Source organism: Pavona decussata, unplaced genomic scaffold (genome assembly GCF_977016875.1).
Source record: "Pavona decussata unplaced genomic scaffold, jaPavDecu1.1 SCAFFOLD_134, whole genome shotgun sequence".
NCBI classification, from domain to species: Eukaryota; Metazoa; Cnidaria; class Anthozoa; order Scleractinia; family Agariciidae; genus Pavona; species Pavona decussata.
In genome coordinates, this window is record NW_028145547.1 from 3,707,432 (window position 1) to 3,730,159 (window position 22,728).

Genomic DNA, 22,728 nt, shown 5'->3' on the forward strand with positions numbered 1-22,728 from the left:
AGGCAGCCCTTGCACATTCATTTACACAATGGAAATCTGCTCCAATTATTATCTTCCCATTATTTTGTGATGAAACTTCTGCTCACACTCATTGAAGAGCAGCTGTTCTGGCGTTTTCTAGCCTGATTCTCAGACGGTCCAGGTCGTGACAACCGCCGCGAATGACCTGGACCGTCTGAGAATCGGGCTAGGCGTTTTCATGATGGAGTACAATCTCGTACACAGAGTCCTCTGGCTTTTTGGTCAGCGGGTGGTCGACCACCCGCTGCCTCAGCTGAAATGCAGTTTGGTCCTGCTGTATCATGAGCACATTTTGTGTTGAATAACATAAGAGAATAAAATGGCTGTTGCTACATCAACTGATATAGTTGCCTGAGGAAATTTGAAGTCGTTTAAACAACAGAGTTTTTAATAGAGGAATCATCGACCGATAGTTGAAGGTCTTACAACCGCTTTGTATTCAAGTTTTACGAACATCAAATTTTCAAGGGCCGATAGTCTCAAGACAGAAGCAACCTATTACTTTCCAGTATTCATGGCGGAATTTTCCTCCGAACAAAACTCCCCGGCTAAAACTGCCATTTAAAATTTCATAACTCCAGCAGGTTTGGCCATTTCGCCACCAATGTTTGAAATAAAAAGGGCGATCACTGTATAAATACAATGAAAGCATCCTGTTTATAAAGGAATTAGAGAATAAATTGCGTTTTATCACGCGTGATAATGGGGAGAATTAGAATTGCGTTTACGGCAAACGACAAACGTGAGATTTGTGTTCGTGTTTTCTTGTTCAAAAATAGGACAGATGAAAACAGAGCAAATTTTAATTAATTCTGGCCTTTGATGGTAGAGCAAAACTACTCAGTTTTTATGAGAAATTGAAAACAGCGAGTGGGAAATAGGATAAACATGGTCACGTGGTTAGTTCTGCCGTTTGCCGTTTTGCGGTAAACGCAATTCTAAATCAGTTCTCTAATAATGTTTCTCCACAGTTGAACTCTGTCACATCATGTATATCAATCCTATTAAACCAATCACACTAGGAGGTACTGAATAAAGTGCTGAACTATAGCACTTGGTTTTAACGAACTCATTTTAATAAAGCTGTTGTTTTTCCAACGCAAGATCTTAATCAATTATTGATGCGTGTTTCGAGGCCGCCAGTTTGCTGAGTATTAAACATCACGAATGGCACAGTTTGGGGGAAAAAGTGGTTAAAAACAGATCGAAATCAAAAATGAAGTATTTTCTTATGGCACCACTGCATTTTGCGACTCAGGTTTGCATCTTTTTCATTTTTTGTTTCACATCTTTTGGTAGTTTATACTTTTAGAAGAGTTCTGGTAATGTTTATACCCTGCTAGCATGCAGAAGTTTCTTTCTGGCAAGCCTTTTAGCATGCACGAAATCGTTCGCGTCTCTAGTATTTCGTGTAGTCGACTTGTTTACTTAAACAAGCCGACTACACAAAATACCAGAGACGCAAACGACTTCGTATATGCTAAAAAAACTTGCCAGAAAGAAACCTCTGCTAGCAGGGTAGGTAATGTTTAGATGGCGATGGGCCAGATATCTTCGAGACCATTGATTTGAATGTCAGGAACGTTGTCAAAGGTAATGCGTCAGTGTCTATACCGAGCTGAAATTCCAGCCCTTCTTGATCTTTTTTTTTTTTTTGACTTTTCAATGTGTTATATTTTCATGTTTAAATGCGTCAAATTTGAGAACGACCGAACCCAGATTTTCTTACAATCGATTTTTTTTTTTGCGTGTTTACTTAACCCTGACATTTAAGATCTACAGCTGAGATATAAAGTATAAGCTCGAAGCTGAGTCATCCTTTTTTCCCTTCCTTTGATACAAGTATTGGTTAAAGCCATTTATTTTTCTGTACCACTTAATATAATTACTGAGTTCAAAAATTCCGACATGGTTTTTTGCTGTCACATATCATCGCCGGATAAATTAAGAAGGTAAATTACTCGCAGTGAGACATCATCGTTGCCAATTATCCCCCAAAATGAGAAAAGATCACTTTCGGCTTTCGTAATCGACACTATACATATACACAGGTTTGTTTTGTTAAAAACGTGTTCACCGGCAAATTTCGGTTGCTGTAAGCTTACGTTTTGTTAATGGGTTTGCTTGTTATTGTTGGGCTAAATTATCATGACAGTAGAGTTTATCAGCAAGTTTATACGTTGAACTATTGATTAATTTGAAGAATGATCGGCTTCGATAGTCCGGCGTTTTTATGACAAAACCTGCTGAAATTTTGATAATGGAACCTAGTACATTGTAAGGAAACAACTCCTGAATTCCAAGTTGGGTTAATTCCCGTAAAATTTGAATATGTGGAAATTAAACTTGAAATACCAGTTAACATTTATTTCCTTCGAATGAATTAAGCATTCAGGGATCATTCATTTTCACATAAATTGTTAGGGAAATTTTGGCAGTACTAGAATATGTATAAGGAATAGTTTGATATTCATCCAAGTATAAATGGGATGTTGAAAGTCGCGTAATGAAAAACAGGCTGAATTGAAATAAAATGTTGTCATGTCAAGCTTGTTATTTGAAAACGATTCAATATCCAGCAAAACATTTGACATTCAAACTTTCAAGGGTTTAAGCTCAGCTGAAATGAAGCTTTGCCCTGCTGAAAAAAATTCCTAGCAGACACGATATTGAAGATTGCACGACTGGAAAAACGCTGTCTCAGCGATTTCGGCACGGTTGCCAGCGTTATTTGGTCTGACAACGGTTTTGAAACTGTACCATTCGTTGTAAGACCAATTTTCTACAAACACAGGCCTTCTATGCATTCTTTCCGTTCGGATAAGGTAGTCTTCAAATTACAGTGTAGCCTGAGTCCCTACGTTTTGTACTAAAAAATGATCAAGTTAGAATCCCGGCCAACTTTAACGGCGTATCCTGGGCTCCTGTCCTGGGTCATCGCCCATCGGAGTCGGGAACTTGACAGTCTGGTAGAAACAACAAAACGAACCACTTATCTTACTAACTGTAGATTACTTCTCGAGTTCCTTCAAAATTGACTGGTTGTCGTTAGCTACCACTGTAATCAAGAAACTGAAGGCAGACATGGCACTATGTGGAATTCGAGACGAAATAGAGAATTATTCGAATATTTCTATGTGGAATCATTCGGGGAAATCATCGTTAACAACACAACTTTCAAGAATTTTCCTTTATTTATTCTCACCTCGAGGATATACCTTAAGCTTAAATAAAATTTGGGCTTGGATCGATACATTTCGAATTTGTATATTGCAAAATGCTAGTTTCCGTGCGTACCCGACCCCACAAAGGCTTAGGAATAGGATGCCTCCCCACCCCTACCAGAAAGAGATGACATCCCCCTTTCTGGAAAGCAAAACCTTGTTCAACACTAACTTCATTGATTTTTTTGTGTACAACCAGTTGGCCATCTTTTTACAGTTGACAATGTTCTCAAGACTAGCAGGTAGGTGTATATTCTTATTCATGACTGATTTCAAATGGTCAAGAAAAAGATAGACTTTTAATTGGGTCGAAATTCTGGTAACTGCCGTGTTCATGAAGCTTTTCTTAGCATTGTTCCCTAGGAGGCTAAGCGGTTTAGCCATTAACTTTAGAAAAACAAGCCCTGTATTTTTCTCGGTATGGGAAAATTTACGAAAAATTCAAAACTGGATCTTTGGATGATAAAATTACAGAGTTTTAAGATACCAGCTAGTATTAGACCAGTGTTAGTATTCAACACATTGTAACGCTGCCCAAATATGGTAATGGACCACTAAGTGTTGATGTCTGTAGTCAACAGATATCCTGCGATATACGTAATTTTTTGTGTTGGGGAGAAAAACGGCAAAATGCATGAAGAATGATTGTCTCCATCTTTACTGCAATAAAACTGTGCTTTGTTATCAATGTGTTGAATAGTAAAACAATCATCCTGGTTGTTCTTGTGAGATGAAATCAGCAAGATTAAACAATATTTCTTGGTTGTCTTGAATAAAAATAATTATTCCAGTCACGCTTCGTTGGATATGGGATGATTATAGCCTCCTTGGCGCCACACGTCTCGTTGTCTTTATATCATTTTATGCGCGCAATGGCCGTTCCGATCGTGGAGTAATTGTTAAACATGGCATAGGGAATAAGGTAATGTACATCCCGTACCCGAAACAGGAATGGACAATCCGAAAGTAGGGCGCGGCAAGGTCAAGTAATTTTGTATTACAAGAAGAAAATTTCTTTCTTTCTTTCTTTCTTTCTTTCTTTCTTTCTTTCTTTCTTTCTTTCTTTCTTTCTTTCTTTCTTTTTTTTTCATGGTTTCAATCCAGCTGTCCTCTTGCAATGATTTGAATAGATGAATCGAAAGCAGAATGACATTCTTCAGTTATGTTTTCTTTTTTAGCTGTTTCAGTACGCCTAGCTGGAGGTGACAGATACCAGGGAAGGGTTGAGATCGAAGTCAAAGGCAAGTGGGGCACAGTTTGCGACAATCGATGGGACATTAGAGAAGGCGATGTGGTTTGTCGACAGTTAGGCTACGTTGGTGCTAACCAGACATTCAAAGGGGCACAATTTGGCGAAGGCAATGGAACGATTTGGTTGAAGAACCTTGACTGTACGGGAAATGAGAGCTCGCTTTTACTTTGTAGAAATGCAAAGGAGAATTTGGGAGCCGCTGGTTGTACGCATGCGCAGGATGCGAGCGTAAGGTGTAAGTCTACGCCAATTGGTGAGTTAATAATATTTACGGTAACTTCGAATAATCATTCCATGAGAACCAGGTGTGATTAATTTTGACCTCTGTTTGACGGTTTTCTGAGGTTTTTGAATCAATTGAGAAATCCAAGAAGGACACTTTGGCTCCGGTTTAGAAACAAGGGTGGAGTATTTCATTTTGCGGACCGCAGAGGAAACAATTTTGGGCGTATACCATTAATTGATGCTAAACCAATCTCCTACCTAGAGTCCTCAGACTCTTTGGCCAGCGGTTAGTCGCCAGGAGAGACTCTGTTGCAAGCCGTTACGGAGCAACCATTGAAAAAATTTATTTTTTTCGAAGTCTCCAGAGTTTCTCATGGCGCCCATCCGCCAACCAAAAAGCCTAAGGACTCTGGGTATGAGACTGATGTTAAATTGTCATGGCTTATTCGCTCCGGCACGGCTTTTTATACTTGTGAAATTTGGAAGGATGCAGAACCTGCAATCCCCGTCCTGTCTCGATTCAATACACTACGAGAAGTCCCTCAGGGTGTACCGTGAGCGCGCGCGCATCCCTCCGCGCGGGAAACAATTTTTTTACTCCCCGAATTAACTAAGTTACTTTGTTTTACGAAGATGCTAGTAGCTGACCTTTTTTTGTACTTTTTAAGAAAGGGTGTTTCGAAATTTTGAGCCGTTTTTTGCCTAATTGAAGAAAATTTCAGGTCTTCTTACTGCCGACTAAATCCAAGAGAGGATGCTTCATCCTCTCTTGCTAAATCCTTATTTAATCCCGACAAATTTCCACCGAAATGACACTGTTAGATAGCCTGTTTTATAAATAGGCAAACTGTTGCGCGCCTCGTTTATGAAAGCTATCACTCTTGCTGATTCATTGCAGATTATTCCTGTAACGATGGAAAGCCAAGGCTGTTAACGACGGCTGGATCAATTCACTCCCCCAAGTACCCAGACTCGTACCCAGTTAACGTGGTATGCCGTTGGATCATTCGAATTCCGCCGAAAGAAATTAGCAAAGGAAAGAAGTTTATCGAACTTACATTTCAAGATTTCAATTTGGAGTTCCATTCTTCTTGTACGTACGACACACTTAAAATCTACAATGGCGAGGAGAGGAAAGACACGCTGTTGGGTTCGTTCTGTGGTGATAATATTCCTTCTCCGGTGTACGCTAGCAAGGGACAGATGGTTGTTAAGTTTGTCAGCGATGGAACGATGACTGCCAGAGGATTCAATATTACCACTACCTTTACTTCGTTATCAGGTTAGTAAAACAGTTTCTTTTAACTGCGCAACTTTTCCGAAGTTCTTCAGTGAAACCTCTCAAAGGAATACGCCCAACCGAAGCCCTCCTAGGTTTAAGAAGTACGTGTGCGTGTGTGTGATGGCGGTGGGGGGGGGGGGGGGGGGGGTGGTGGAGAGGCCAGACTTAATCAGAGAAGTGAAGATTTATAATATTTTTTCTTTATATTTTCATGGACATAGTCTCGTCTTTGCCTTGGGGAGGTAAGTATCGCCTTGAATTAGGGTCTTAACCTTGTAATCCGAAGGTCACAGATTCAATAACTCTTTTCTGACTTTTCTACCAGTCTCTTCGGTAGTCCCGAATTCAGTCAAATTTTCATTCTTTGTAAGATAACGCAACTTTCCAGCAGCGTCCTGCAAGTAGGGATTTCTGTCTAGATATTTGCCTCATAAGCACGGCTATACAAGCTTGTCCCTTGTCATTCATGGTGTGAGTTGATGGGCTTGATGTCCATTGTGTGAGAGAGAGGAAACACGAGCAGGGAGAACCCGTCCACCGCGTAGTCTACGGTGGTAGTGGATTAATTACATAGTAGGTGCATTAGAACGGTTTTCAAATGACTGTCGAAAGTAATTCGAGTTTGATTTGGTTTTGCATTACTACGCTCTGTGATTGGCTAATAAAACTCGCCCCACTTTCTCAACCAATAGGAATCCAAACCAAAACCAATCGTGTTTTGGCCGCACGCGTTTTCCCGCGCTTGGCACCAGTTACAGTTACATGTATTTGCTTCGAATTATGACTGGCGCGATGTGTTGTTTACATCTGTTCCGATTGGCCAGAGGAGAGTAATTACTTTGGTTTTTGGTTTTACAACACGCGATTGGAAACCGCTTTCATAATAATAGCTTTCCTTTTACTCTATTGCTCATTATTTTAGTGGCCGCTGGGATCCAGTTTGTTACAGCTAGCCAGTCAGTAGTAATAAACGGAAATGTCACACTGCGTTGCTCGGCAACAGGCCTGCCAGCTCCAGATGTACAGTGGACAAAAAACGGAACCGTGCTGAAGAAACAACAAAGTACTGCAATCCTGAGCCTTAATGATGTAACGGATCACGACGAGGGTGTGTACAGATGCGCAGTCAACAACTCAGGAGGCAGCAATTATTCTGATGTAAAGATAAAAGTTGTCGGTAGGTCGTTTACGATTTCTACTGTACGCCCGGACCAGACGAATTGCATTGTGACATCTGATTGGCTGCGCTAAGAACATTACAAAAAAAAAATAACTAGCAAGGATTAGGGAGTGCGTTCGATTATCTCAATCCCAGGCTCTCTCTCCTTTTTCAAGTTGGTGATGATGTCATCCGCCCCTGCAAAATCTGCTGGAGTGCCAGATACGTGTCCCAAGATCCATTCATTTATTGTCCCATACAATCTTTCTACGTCGAATTCAATAAACTAAAACGTTACTGGAACCTAAGCTTGCTTGGCGGAAATGTAGAAATGGTAACCTTGCTCTTCTTCCTTCGTTTCCTTTTATTCATCGTCTTCTTGTTGTTGCTGTTGTTATTGTTCTTCTTCCCGTTCACATTCTTGTTCACTTCTATTATTTCAAACTACTTTACCTAAATAAAGAGTTTTTTGCTGGTAGACACCGACGTTACACCTATGAGCTAATACATGCTCGTTCCAAGGTGAACAAAGAATAACAGTATTCACAATAAAACTTAATAAGTAAAGGATAAGGGCCAAGGTACGAAAGAAGTAAGTGACGATATTTTCCTTTGTCATTTTTAGCTTGTGCAGGGCATTGTGGCTGTTTATATGAGAACGATGAATTGTTAATTGACTGCAAACTTTTATACCTCACTTCTGTACCGACAGCAATTCCGGACAGCGTCAGAGAAATGTATGTTAATTGTTTTAGATAGAGTCTGTTCTTTGAATATATCTTTGTTGAATTATATTCGAACTTACTTTTGTTTGTAACAATCTTTAGCTAGCCTGTGATGCTAGCTCGGTCTGGGGCGAGAAAGTACGCCCTCCAGACCAAGCTCGGCTCGCTCCGGGCGCTCGCTCCGCATTGCAAGCTTCGATCTCTTCTCATTATTACCCACAATGGGAGCATGTTCCCAGGCTAATCATGACCCCTTGTACAATGCTAGACCTTCTCCCATCCTTCCCCCTTCCGAGGGAAGGGTGGGCTAGAATAAAGTTTCGGCCGTTTCGATCTACCACGACAGTGCGAACTTCAACTACACTCATTCTTCTTCAACAGTACTCTTCCATGTCTTCTTTGGAATGGCTTATCACAGGGAAGAGTAGGGCGAAGGGATGGGAGAGGGGGTGGTGGGAGAGGAGGGTGTAAAATTCGCAAAGGTGTCAAGATGGGGAAATGCTATGAAAATCGAAAAGAGAGAGAACCGGAAGTAAAGGATGATGCACTCCCCCTAACTTACTATTGGGCTGCTCCCACTCCCTCCCTACTAAAACCCCATCTAGAACTTCAGTTCTGCACTTCCATCCGTTCAGCACGAAATCCTGCAAGCAAGCAGACAATAACTAACAACCAAGCGTTCAGTAATTTTTATAGCTATTTTTATTGTACTTAATTATCATTATTATTTCCACCCAATTTCGTTTATTATATAGGGCCTCTATGCATAACAGTTTTTTTCTTGTATAAAAACTGAAGGAGTTACCCCATTAAAATAAAGGTTCTTATCTTAGGAATATTTCAGCGTTTTTTTCTTTTTCTTTTGTCTTTATAACATGGTAAGATATTGTTTTATTTACACAGTGACCTTTCAGATAACTTTATCGAGGATTTAAATGAAACTGATTTGTTGTCCTTGGGATTCCTTCAAAGATTGTAAGTAATTCAAAACATTTGCTATCAACAAATGATGAACATAATCCGCAATCTTGTCGCACCTTTATCTCTTGCTCCATATCGAATTCAAATTTGGACATGTTCATGGCTTTCAAGGAACTGTGCCTCTCTCCAGTTCAAAGTTTCGGTTTAACCGGTTGAAAAACGACGTGCGGATCAAACGGAAATTTTCGGGAGATATTCCACTTTTTCCGTTCACTAGTTGAATTGGGACAGACATTACCGCACCATTTGCACAAAATTTTTATTTTCATTTCGTTTCTTTAGCTACCAATGAGATTGCAAGTTTGGAACGAAAGAAAAAAAGCCTTTCCGTTTCGCACGGAAAGTTTCCGCAATTTCAAACCGAAAATTTTGCCTAATATAAATGGAAAGCTCATTTTGGTTATTCTGAGTCTGTTTCGTCTATTATACTTTTTTGTTAATTGTTGACGAGTTTAACGTTCTTATTTCAGGCTTTTATCAAACAATAAAATTAAGCGACTCCAGCGAGGGACTTTTCAGGACACTGGGAAGCTGGAAGAGATGTAAGTCAGTGCTAATCTGCAGCCTGATTCAGATGTTCAGATTGTAGATAATAGGAAACTCTGTAGTTAGTCTTCTATCGATTCTGTTTATTTTTCCATCATGATATATACTTACTCTGCGCCATCTTTCCTTAATTCAGTCTCTCTAATCAGTCTAAAATTCCAGAACAAGGTACCTGGGAAGCTTATCCATGGCACTTATGTCCAGAAATGCACCTAACCCTGAATTTGGGTACTTCATATAAAACAGGCCTTTTTGTCGTTTTCATATGACTTCATGTTTGACAGAATTATGTGGGTTTTAGTGAGAATTAAGGTTAGGGGACACCTTGTGATGTCTATCATACAGTTCATGAATCTCATTAGTGTGCATTTCTGGGTATACCCGTCCATGACCATTTATCTTCTCAAAAGTTTCGCAGATTTTCTGTACACGTCGCCAGTGCACCATTTATTGTCTTAGACAAAGCACTCGTATAGTTAAGGATATTGCTGACGACAAAAGCTTATAGTTACGTGTATCATTGATAATTGAAGGGTTTTAGACCGTCATGTTGCCATTCTATCCATTTTTTTTTCGACTAATTTTATTCATCTTTTATCAAAGAGAAAACGTTGTCCTAATCCCAACTAAGAGGGCCTATGGCAGGAGCTAAGGAGCTAAGGGGGTACTGATTAAGATATGTCAGTTCAGTACGGCGTCTTCAACGATTATGTGCATGGTGATTCCAGTCAATAAATTCAAAGACACATACTACGCTAGAACCCAGGCCCCATGGATCCAGCGTTCAACAATGACACTAAAATAAATAAAAAAATAAATTACTTTATTTTTAAGTGTCAAATGTATTTAGCGCAGAGCACTAATTGGGGACACTATCCAGATCGTATTGAAATTTAGAAATGGTAGTTTTCAGTTGAGGAGAGGGGAAAACCGGAGTACCCGAAGAAAAACCTCTCGGAGCAAGGACGAGAACCAACAACAATCTCAAGCCACTCTCTCCTCCGCAGAGGTTCGATGGGGCGTTATTTGTATCCGCTGAACAAAGTGAGTGCAGGCTCAAAAGCTGAGAGGGTTGACCTCTGCCAGAAGCATGTCGTTTTCCTGTACATCCTTGTCGTTTTCTTGTACATTGATAGATTTCTCGGTCATCTCTAAATTTGACAGTTTCATTCTTGGCGGAAGTCAGCATTTACTTTGTCTCTACAGTTTGCGGTCGTTAATTTTAAGGTGAGATTTCACAATTTCTAGAAAAAAGCAAAATCGTTTGTATTCGAAGCCTCCCTTGAAACCCGTGGAGAGTGGACTTAGTACATTTCGCTTCGTGAAAGTCAACAATAGTCACGAACAAATAATTGCTTTTTCTGGGCTCGAAAGGCCTTTTGGCCTTTTATAACCTTATTTTAAAGACAGTTGTTTCATCACAGTAAATAACACGCTTCCCGTGAGAACTAAATGCTAATTAAATCACTGAAAGATCATTATAACTTCTTCTGATTAAACTTGTTTACAAGATAAAAAATATCAGGTTTGGTCGTTTCGGAGTATAGAAGAAAATACGCTTTAATTAAAACATTAAGCTTACTTGCTCTAGTCTCTTTTAAGACTGAATTGACAGTTTTTGTTTGGTCTCAGCTGGCAGACGTTTCCTCAATAAATCACTTCTTTGCATGCACTCTTTTATCTCCACACGATCGCCGCTCGTGTAACTTGAATTTCATCTTTGTAGTGATGATTCAAGGAATCACAGCAAAATAAAAGCGTTTTCTAAACAGTCATCATGAGATAAACAAACTTTCCCCGATTTCTAAGCATGTAGGTAAGTTTTCGTGAGTAAATCTCCCACATCGCGCAACATGACAATTTCACAAACACCCGCCATTTTCATGACATAAGTACGCACACCACCCTAGTTACAAAATGACTCCCCCGGATCGCAGCCATATTGGGCGTGGTTTCTGGCAGAGGCTCCCGCCGTCGCCTTCCACGGAATTTTACGCCTGCACTCCCTTTTCTCAGCGGAGCCTCTGCGGAGGAGAGAGCTCAAGCCACATATGACGCCGAGTCCGGGAATCGAACCCGGGCAACATTGGTGGGAGGCGAGTGCTCTCGCCACTGCACCATCCCTGCTCTCAAATGACAAACTCTTGATAACTCTAGTTTATTTATTTGTACAGATTTTTGGCACGCAACGAGATTACTGACTTAGATGAAGGTTCTTTTGCCGGCTTGGAGGAATCTCTCATAATCTTGTAAGTAATCATTCCTACTGATGGAATATATCTTAAATCATAAGTGACCACGCTTACTCAAGCTTCTTCAAATTATACCTACTTTGTCATATCTTGTTTTACAGGTTTCTATCAAACAATAAACTTACTAGTTTGGCGAGTGGCATACTGACCAACCTGCGGGCATTACAATACCTGTAAGAAACGAACGTCCTGTAATAATGCAAATATTTTGTTCAATGAAAGTATTACACTCAACCACGAGTCGCGTTCGTGCATTTTCAGATGTAGGATGATAAAAAAAAATACTATACTGACTTCGAAAACATTTCGCACATTTCCTGTCAGGCATCAAGTTGAATTCTTGGCGCATATCTGCTAGTAGTACACTCAATCAAGGTGCACTACCAGCAGATATGCGCAAAGAATTCAACTTGGTGCCTGACAACAGGAAATGTGCGAAATGTTTTCGGAGTCAGTATAGTATTGTTTTTGTATCATCCTACATCTGAAAATGCACGAACGCGGCTCGTGACTGCACTTGCAACTAATAGAATGACTTTTGTAACCCTAACAGATTTCTGAGCGACAACCGTATTAAAACCGTGGGTTCACATACTTTTAGCAGCCTTCCGTCTCTGGAACTGATGTAAGTAATTACAACTTTTGTGTCATATCCCAGTATTGGTGTTATAGCTTTATATCACGAACAGTAAATGAGCCGAGTAATACTCCACCAAAGCATCTAGGGGGAGAATTTCTGACTTTAACGTAAGGTGTCGGAAAACTTCTGTAAAGGAGCTATTAATTTTTTATAAAGTAGGCGTTTTTTCTGGGAGCTGAGGGAGGCCGGGGCATCCGTATAATTTTACGACGATCACTGCTGAGGAGACAGTCAAGCTTCGGCAAATTTTAGACTGGGAAAAATCGACTTACCTTACAATGCTACGTTTGTTTTGTTGCAGAAATTTGGCAAACAATCCCCTCGAAGAGCTACGGCATCGCGCTTTCTTTATTAAAAACTCCTCCCTTCATACAATGTAAGTGAAAATTACTGAATGTTTAGAGTTGCAAAAAAGGTCCTGTTGTCGGTGTTAGAAAGACAGATAGAATGATAGACAAAGCGAGAGAAAAAAGTCATGGATAGTAGGAGGGTGTGCGAGTGTTGCTTTAAGTTCAGGACGAGAACATCTGGTTTGTTGGAACGTTTTACTGATTAATTTAAATTAACAATTGTAATAATAATAATAATAATAATAATAATAATAATAATAATAATAATGATAATAATAACAATGATAATATTTAATACTTATATTGCGCTTTTTTCTATAAAAATACTCAAAAGCGCATTACAATATTGTTAATAACTAAGTTAAAAACATATTATAACATATTATCTAGAGACGAGTTGAGTGGGCTTTGTTCGCCGCTTAATTTTAACTGGGGAAAAACATATTAATAACTAAATTAAAAACCAGTAAAATTACCCCATTGTTCAGCCAATCCGTTGCTTCTTCTTTTATTAGAAGGGCAAGTAATTGCGTTCGACGTAAAAAGAACGCACTCCCCAGTCCTAATACAGATCGGAGTCGAGATTGTATGGGACAGTCGATCGATCGACGATTAGATCTAGGGACGCGTAGCTGGCATCCCCAGATTTTCGGGGGCTGGGATGTCATCATCACCAACGTGGCAAAGGGCCCTGGGATCTAGACAATCAAACGCACTCCCTAATCTGTGATTACAAGAGACTATGAGGTAAGAGAGCGAATCTCTGTGCCCCATGATAATTATTTTCAATCTTTTTTTAGTTTGCGCCACGCTATTTTGGCAAATTATAATCCACCATTGAGTTTAAAATTAAATGACGTCATTCTAACTGACCAATAAGATGTAGACATTAAAATAGCAACCCAAACAAAAATAGATTGAAAAAAATGTTCATGGGAAGAGGGGCATGTATGGGGGATTCGCTCTCTTACCTCATAGTCTCTTGGTGATTATTACTAGCATACTTGTGTATTGTTCAGGATTGTGTGGACACGCCATCCAGGCCCTCAACACTATGTTCGTGCTGTACCTTAATCCATTAATTAATCTTTTATTTCCATTCCAGCTATCTGATGAACACTAACCTGGAGAAAATGAATCTTAGAGCATTCGATGGACAACAACATGTCAAGACATACATGTGATTCTTTGATTATGTTATATTTTTGAAGGTTGTTTTATATCATATAGCGGCATATCATCAGAAAATTTCCTAACTGTTCAACATCAAGTGTACTCTTTCTTTCAATAAAATTCGATTATTCTTGTTGATTTTCAAGTGCACCCGACCAAGTGGCGGATGGATTTGCAACAAACAAGAAAGGTCTGTTCATCGCTCTTACTGAGGCAGGGTTCGCTCGCGGGAACCAAAGTTACAGAGTCCCCTGCCCAACGGGATCGTTTGTCCCTCATCTTAAAAGCTTCAAGTATAACACAGCTTTGAACGCTAAATGTATTCCGTGTCCTCCGGGTATGTATTGAGAAGAAAGCCAAGAATATAACTGAAATGAAGCAAAGTGGAATCAATTAAGACTATTTAACAATTAGATTGTGAGCTCGAGATTTCTATCGCGTGATAGTTGATGAGGGCGCAGCCCGAATCAGCTATCACGCATAGAAATCGAGAGCGAATAATCTAATTGTTTTAGTATAAATCTACTAGTCGGTCAAAACTAAACAAGAAATTTGTCTTTTTCCTCATCGCAGACTCTTCGAAAACGCGACGAAGCGGACGCCATTTTTTTAAAAACCGCTACTCACTATCTATCACAGAATAGATAGCGAGTAGCGTAGCCAATCAGAGAACGGCATTCGTGATAGAACACTAGTAGATTTATACTATCTATGGTTGGATACTTCTTTCCTTCGAGGTAGCCCAGTAACGGACACAGGAATCCCACTGGCAGTTGAAGCTTACCTCTCTGCGGTTCTTTTTTAGGTGGTTTTTATTCAGACAGCGTGGCCAAAAAAATATGGGAACCTTTGAATAAATGGATATAGACCCTAAAAACCACTCTCACTTCCTTATTATGTCGTCATCACTCTCACATCTTATAAAACTATAATCATTTTTAACTTACGATGAACAAAAGTAACTCACATATCCTTTTTAGTCAAATATGCACTTTTTTCACTTATTTATTTTTGACTGTACCAGGTACCTTTGTACGTAATTTTTTTTCCTGTACATATGTTATAACCCGTTCACTGTAAATATAATTTGTGTTCAGGAAAAATAAGTAATGTTAGCATATAAGTTTTGTAATCATCGTCAGTAGTGTAAGAATGTTAAGTATTCATACTGTAATTATACTTTTTTTTAGGTTTTTGTGCCATACAAGGCAAATAAATTTGTTCATTATTAAAAAAGAAAAAGAATACAATTGAAATGAAGAAAAGTGAAGTCAATTAAGACCATCTTTGGTTAGATACTTCTAACCCAGTAACGGACACATGAATCCTACTCGGTTGAAGCTTACCTCTCTACGGTTCTTTTTAGGTGGTTTTTATTCAGACAGCGTGGCAACTGTCGACGCCAACTGTTCTTTATGCAATAAGGGAACTTATGTTCCACCCGAGAGTGCACCTGGGATGGCCGTACTGGATTGTACCGTGTGCCCTACAGGTAAAAAATGATAACCGATTCTCAATCAACAGAAAGGTCTTTTTATTAAATTTGTTGCACCAAAACTACATTTTCACGATGGCCAGCAGGTCTTAAGGTTACCGTACACCTTTAGAGGTGTCTCGCGTCCAAGCGATGTAGCGCGTCCGGTTTGAACTGCAGATACCTGAACCCTTATATCGATTTAAAGTTCATACACTGGCTATCAAACTGTACCAAGAATTTTGAAATAAAATGAATTCTCGAATTTTTAGCACTGCTTTCTCAAATCAATTTTTTCACTTGGAAGAGACACTTTAAAGAGCTAAAGCTCAAAGGGAATTTGTTCGTTTGCCTTCAAATTTGGACAGTAGCTAGTTTAAACATATAAACAATAAAACCGTGTCTGCGAATTAATTCTTTCGAAATATGTTTTCTTCGAGAGCGATTTTTGTACGATTACTCCGCATATTTTTTTTTATCCTATTTCGAAAATGTTCTGTAACTTTTCACTGCGATTTGAATATGGCAAAACGCAGACACGTTTGTTAGCGCTTTGGGTCCGGAAACTGAGGAGCAAATTAAATTAGCGAAAAACAAAATTCGCTCTGACTTGTAGCTTTCAAAAGGTGATTCGGACGCTCGCATTTAGTGGTCGTGAAAAATTTGACAATTCCTTTTATTTCAAAATTCTTGGTATAGTTTGATAGCCAGCTCTATAAGCTTTAATTTGATATAGGGGTTTAGTTATCTACAGTTTAAACTGGACGCGCTACATTGCTTGGACGCGAGACACCTCTGAAGGTATACGGTAACCTTAAATGGTCTTAAGTTCCCGTACCCGTCACTCCCACTCACCCCACACCCTCTCCCCCCCTCCTTGTCAAGAGCCATCGATCCTTGAAAGGATTTGGTATTATAAAAATGTTACGTGATCCATCCTCCCCCCATCTCCCGAGATTTTCCGACTTCTCGCCATCTTCCAAATGCTGTTTTCCTCTCCATCACGACTTCTTCCGATCTCTTCGCGTGTCTTACTCGTTCCTTAATTGGACTGATGATTACTAGCACCCTTTATCAGTGCGTACTGTAAAAGCGGTACTGATCAAACATATGCCTAAATATCCACAAACAAGTCATGAGTATTTTTGTTACTTGATTCGTTACCCGGTTTTTCCTTGGGCTCCAACTCGGCAATCTGCAACTAGTTTACCATACTTTTTTTTATAGAAATCAGTATATTTTACTGATCATTTTCGTGTATCTAACTATACAAATAAAAACATAAATATGGTCTCAACTGTAATTATAACAGCTATCCATTTTAATCTGTTCTGATAGGCACCCGGACGGACCTTTATTCTGGATACAGAGCCTGCAAATGTATCAAGGGGTTCCATCGTAAGACGCGCTTTGGCCCCTGCGAAAGCTGTCCATCAGAGGGTCTTGATTGTGTCAACGAGTCCGTTTCGCTAAAGAAGGGTTATTACTGGCAGTGGGAGTCAGAACAAAATAGACTTGCTTATAAAGCCTTCGCAAAAAACTTGAAGATAGAAAACGATTCTTACTGGAGAAATACGTCATCTTACAATGGGACACTTCCCAAGCCTTACCTGTGCCCGCAGGCAAAGTCATGTGAGGGGGGTCTGGAATCTAAATGCGCCACTGGGTACTCAGGCCCCCTCTGTGAGGTGTGCGAGAGCACATATTATAAACGGGTTCTTTCCTGCAAACCCTGTCCGTCTGGTATATGGGTTATCGTGCAACTTTGTCTTCTAGGCGTGGCTGTTCTCGTCCTAATAGTCATTCTGGTATGGAGTGGCAGAAGGAAGAAGACCAAAGAAAAGCGTCCGATGATCGACATCCTCTTAGCCAGGCTGAAGATCGTCATCGGCTTCTATCAGGTGACATCCGGGATTATCGAAGCTTTCGTCTACGTCAAATGGCCATCGTCCTTATCTGTGATTGGCGATTACGCCGAAATAATCCAGCTCAACATCCTGTCTTTCGTTCCGCTCCACTGCCTCTTTCCGTCATGGAAACAGGATGCATTTAGCAAGATGTACCTCATGCTGGGCAGTAATGCTTCCGTGGTTATACTAGCTCTTCTGAGCTACTGGATCAGAAAGCTTTTCCTGTTGAGGAAACTAAACGCGAATTCCTCGGAAATGAGTATCAAGTTATCCACAACAAAGGAGTTCCTCTACCGCAACGTGTCTTTGTTTCTCTTCATAACTTACCCGAGCACATGTTCCGCGATTTTAAGGATTCTGCCTCTCGCGTGCCACGAACTGTGCTCGGAGAGTTCCTGCACACCATACCTCAAGGCTGACTATAGCGTCAAGTGCTCAGGTGACAAGTATGATCGTGTGAAGCTCTTCGCCTTTGGGGCATCCTCGTACGTCGTCGTGCTTCCAGCACTCGTGTTTGTGGCTTTATGGAATCACAGAAGACAGCAAATGTTACGCACGAAGCCTGGTGGTGAAGACCCAGAGGGTGCTAACACCGTTAGCCCTGTATTTGGCGATTATAATGATACTGAAACCACTGAAGAAAACACCGAAAACATCAGAAATGAGGACGACGATAATACAGACGATGGTAAAGTTATTTAATAGTTTAAATCTGGATGCACGAGGACGTTTTTCTTGACTTCTGCATTTCACAAACTTTACATTCTTGTGTATGCAACAAAATTTGCCAAGTGTTTTTTGAACGGAGTATCGGTTTTCTCACTTCTGTCTAAACGGGTGATCTTGTTTGGAAATTATTCGAGTTTAACATAAAAGAATGTTAAAATTGGCAGAATTGAGGTTACTTTCTAAACCAGTCTGGCAACATGACAACCAGCATTAAATTACCTCGAGGCAAAATCACTTATAAAGGATCCAATAGAAAAAAACACGACTACAGTGCCAACTTACAAAGAGTTATATCAACGATAAATAGAGTACGAAAATAACCACGTAGGGCTAGGTCAAGTAACCTCCTCCTCTCTTCGGGGAATACCAATTTCAAAATAAGGCTTAACGCAGGAAAGATTGCCTCCAGCCTCGTACCAGCCAGGCCTTAACGCGCTTAGCGAACTAACCACAAAAAATTTTAAGACATTGGGTACTAACGGCACCTCTTTCTCAACAAGTGACGCGACATTGAGAACCAAACTGGATGTCTCAGATTGTGACGCTGAACAAAAAAGCGGCTTGAAAGATTTTCAAAGACATAGCAAAATGCCATCCAACTGACGAGCCCTATTTACCACTCTTTGCGGTACAGTTAAAAAGAGAAGGTGCCCTGTCAACAAGCTCACGAAAAAATCATGGCATCCGATGTAAAAAAAAATTCATAGGCTACTTTGCCATGGTTATTCTCTAAATAATGCCCATTTTCGTGATTCACAGAGCAGTCTTCCGGTGAATCAGAGCTCATAGCTGGGATGAGCTTCATTTACGAGAACTACAACGATGACGCATGGTACTGGGAACTAGTGGAAGTGGTAAGGAAGCTCGTGTTGACTTGTGGGATTATTCTGATTGGCCGTGAGAGTAGAGCGTACGTTGGCCTGGCCTCCATCTGTTCTGGACTGTTCGCTATTGCTTATGCCTTCCGTAAACCAATCAGGGATGAATTTGAAGACAAACTGCAGCTTACCTCTCTTCTTGTAATATTCTTAAACCTTGGCATTGGAGTGATACTGAAGATCCCTAAAGAATCAGTTCCATCAGATGTGGACCAATATGTAGACTCACTGCTGGTTAATATTCTTGTCGTTGGGGCAAATGTTTTGGTTATTTTACTTGTTGTCGGTAAGTTAATAAATATTGTTTGTGTCACTTTCTTACTGGCCTCCCTCTCTCCCATTGCCTCCCTGCTCCCTCCCTCCCTCCCTCCCTCCCTCCCTCCTTCCTTCCTTCCTTCCTTCCTTCCTTCCTTCCTTCCTTCCTTCGTTCGTTCCTTCCTTCCTTCCTTCCTTCCTTCCTTCCTTCCTTCCTTCCTTCCTTCCATCCTTCCTTCCTACCTTTCTTCCTACCTCCCTTCCTTCCTTCTTTCATTCTTCTCTCCCTTCCTCCCTCCCTCCCTCTCTCCTACTTCCTTCCGTCCTTCCTACCTTCCTTCCCCCCCTCCCTCTCTCCCTCGTTTCCTTCCTTTCTTCCATTCTTCCTATCTTTGTTTGACCAATTATTTCGCTCTCATCACCAGGTCGTTACCTTGCCGTCCTGATTCACAATTTTGTGCTGTGGCGAAGGAATCCCCAGTGCTCCGCGGCCTGCTGTATCACCATGTTTCTGTCCTTGAGCGAACTAAGCAGCGGCGTGAATTCAGTGGCAGGGGGCATGCGCAAAACTAATCTCCGAGCGAATCTGGGACTCGGAGGTGTGGACATGCCTTCCATGCGCTCAGCAGTAAATGATAATGTTGGCTTCGAAATAGAAGAAACCAGCGACACGGCGACAACAGGTAAAATAGACAGAGGGAAGGATGAAAAGGCCGAAGGTTTTGTGACGACAAATGAAAGCAACAACGAGGTGGAAATGAAGAGCAGGGAAGATGTAATTCTAAATGGACGCCGATTCAGTAGTCGATTTCCGTCAAGCCAATCAAAAGTATTGGATTCTTAGGCTGAACACACTGAAGGCTTTTTTTTTTTTTCGCAGAAATTGACGGTATATCCTCTCATTATTCGGTAGGAAATTCTATGCATTATAATGAAAGACGCACCAAGTTCAATCAAACAATGCGATAGTGTATTACAGTGGTCTAAGCCTCTCTTGTCTGCGCCGACTGGACTGAATTTTTAAAAAGGTAGCCGATGAAACGGCTTGAGCACTATTCGTGAAACGAATGACGGGAAAGAGAGAAGAAAGGAGAAACGAGAGACAGAGAAGAGGGAAAAAAGACTACTCAACATCTTATTTCTATATTATAGCAACTTTGGACAGCGCGTGTCTTGAGTGCAAACTTTTGAGAACAGAGAACCTTCGGAAACTAGTCAACTGAAGCTTTCCGATTTTTCTGTAATTGTGTCTCGATTGCAGCACTGAGCTATTTTCCTTCAGTTGGAAGTCCTAAGGCCCGGAAGTAACGATAAAACTTGATGTTGCTAATCTAAATTTTCGATACAAAGTCATCGGGAAACAATCAACAAACTGAACAGCAGCAAATCGGGCAGCGACTGATCTGTCCAAATTTAATTGGCAAAAAATCTTAAATACAGTCAAAGCTCCACTTACGGTCGCCCTCTTAGGCGACCAGCTTTAGTTACGACCGACACTATGAAACCCTGTTTTAACCTTCACCCCTCTCCCCACCCCCCCCCCCCCCCACTCTTAATTAAAAGCTCCCGTAAGCGACTGCGACCACGTTTGGAAATTACCAAGAAGTTTTTTGCTTTGTTCGTAAGCTCTTTCAAGCGACCACTCAAAGAATTTGGACACTTTAATGAAAGATGACACTTCTCGATCTCAACCAATAATCTCAGTATTAAGAACTATTCATGAAGTCCTAGAGTCATAATGTTGACATGTTAAACCTCGCGATCGACGTTTAATTTGATATGTACTTCAGTTATATACGATTAACTGATATACAGCAGTTGGACACGTTATTACTCTACGGTAACGCATATCCGATGCACATTCTATGATAGCTGTTCAGTGTGCAGTACTACACATACATAAGACGTCGCAATAATCTGCCGGAATAAACGTTTCGAAGGTTTTAATCTCAGTAAATGCATGACGTTTACTTTCGCCCGCCGTGCCTGAAGAAAAAAAAAGATTCCCCGTAAGCGACCAGCCTCTATTATTTCAGTGAGTTGGTCGTTGATGAGAGCTTATTCTTTTTTAAGAGAATATTGCGACCAGCTCTGGTTACGACCACTTTTTTCAAATTCGAGGTGGTCGCTTACGAGAGCTTACACTGTATCTTTAAGTAAAATATAAATTACTGTTGTAGTCCCCACTCCCGAGAAACAATGAGAAGACGTACGGCAGGTACGAGTAAGGGATATGACTGGGGGATCGTCTGGGCAGACGGATGGACATGGCGCCGACTAATAAGTGCAATTTTCGGCGCAATTGCGCGGAAAATTGGCCGCCGAGTTAAGGGTCTATGATCCCATAATCCCTCACTTGCTCCATTCTCCCCGTAGTTTTTGGAGTGGGGAATGACAGCCGTTTCCCTAGAGATCTAGATAAAAGTCCACTTAATGATCATGTGACCTTAACTAAATTCAAATGAATCCCGCCCGGGATACAATTCAGCAATTGTTGACCCGCGGGATATTGAGTAGCGTACATGTTTCTGCAGATTTTTTTTTTTTTTTTTCAGGAGTAAACAGTTACGCATAACTTTTATAGCCAATAGAATGATAAATTTGTTGTTTAAAGTTTTAACTCTTCGTTTAGTTTCGTTGTGCATTCTGCATCACGATCACTATGGATGAGAAATAAAGTTGTTAAAGTTGCCGTTGCTTGTTGTTGCTTTTTTTGTGTTTGCGAAATCACATAAGGTCGACTGAATGTGCCGTATTAATTACAAAAAAAAAAAAAAAAGAAGAGTTTCAAGTAATTAGCTTGGACATGTAAGCTTTGTTCAGCTTCTACAATTAATGCGCATTCCACAGTTTGCTGTTCAAAACTGATCCACTGACACCTTAGGCTGGTGCTTGACCTGGTAGTGCCTTGTAGCCTGTTATGATCAGGTGCAGATATCCTGACCGGTTTCCATCATTAAATAAAACGGTGAGATTTTATAATAAATAGATATTTTCAGAATAAAAGAAAATTATCAGGTTTAAGTGTGGAAAATGCCTGTCTGAGTGACTTGAGAATCCAGGAAATGGCATGGCACCTTCAGGAAATTTCCACGGAGGCATGTCCCCGGACCCATCAAGAACATCGGGACTTCTACTCGGCGCTCGTATCAGATCGAAAAATGGTCACATTTTTTCCTGTAACCGCCCTTGAGGATCAAGAAATTCTGCGGCGATGTATTTTCTAAATAAGTGAATAGAAAAAGTCAGATGAGAGTGTTTTGCATGCCGACACAATGCTTCATGCATCCTCGTTCCCATGGTCCCTCTTCTTCTCGTCCAAAAGCCTACCGCAAACTTGAGGGAAGAGCCGGAGCAAAATGCCTTGCGAGGAATCGCGGGGCTACGCGAGGTAATCAGCTCAGCTGTTTCCTAAAGTGTGCGGTTGTGTTTTCAGTCATGAGAATTTCGCCTCGTGAGGCGAAACCTCAAATATCAAACACGACAGATATTTTCCTCACGGACTCGCGAAGCGAAAAACTCACGAAAACTCAACCGCGCACGTGATGAAACAGCTGAGCTGATTGCCTTGCTTGGCCTTGGAGGCAGTTTGCTCAGCTCTTTCCTCAAGTGTGCGGCAGGCGGCTTTAAGAGGAGAGACCCTGAGAACGAG

At 40.7% G+C, this 22,728-nt stretch overlaps 1 protein-coding gene across 2 annotated transcripts; it reads left to right on the forward strand.

Annotated features, from left to right (window-relative positions):
* Positions 1–1,189: 1,189 nt before the first annotated feature.
* LOC146467806 (uncharacterized) lies at positions 1,190–21,768 on the forward strand. 2 transcript variants are annotated; one of them, XM_085125214.1, is made up of 18 exons: positions 1,190–1,279; positions 3,445–3,487; positions 4,424–4,750; positions 5,621–6,004; positions 6,927–7,181; positions 7,789–7,900; positions 8,792–8,863; positions 9,340–9,411; positions 11,590–11,664; positions 11,769–11,840; positions 12,221–12,292; positions 12,609–12,683; positions 13,763–13,837; positions 13,977–14,167; positions 15,197–15,322; positions 16,643–17,902; positions 18,703–19,107; positions 19,502–21,768. In XM_085125214.1, the coding sequence occupies exons 1-18, from the start codon at positions 1,238–1,240 to the stop codon at positions 19,918–19,920; spliced, it is 4,077 nt and encodes a 1,358-aa protein (XP_084981340.1). In that variant the 5' UTR covers positions 1,190–1,237; the 3' UTR covers positions 19,921–21,768. The 2 variants fall into 2 exon arrangements, with proteins under 2 accessions (XP_084981340.1, XP_084981339.1); XM_085125213.1 differs by lacking the exon at positions 1,190–1,279 and having other exon boundaries at positions 2,714–3,487.
* The last annotated feature ends 960 nt before the right edge of the window (positions 21,769–22,728 follow it).

Bases quoted from the DNA above. Each gene is read 5' to 3' on its own strand.
- LOC146467806 (XM_085125213.1), top strand. From the start codon at position 3,106: ATGGCACTATGTGGAATTCGAGACGAAATAGAGAATTATTCGAATATT. The intron at 7,182-7,788 runs GTAGGTCGTTTA...TGTCATTTTTAG, and splicing joins TGTAAAGATAAAAGTTGTCG to CTTGTGCAGGGCATTGTGGC. The intron at 17,903-18,702 runs GTAAAGTTATTT...CGTGATTCACAG, and splicing joins CGACGATAATACAGACGATG to AGCAGTCTTCCGGTGAATCA.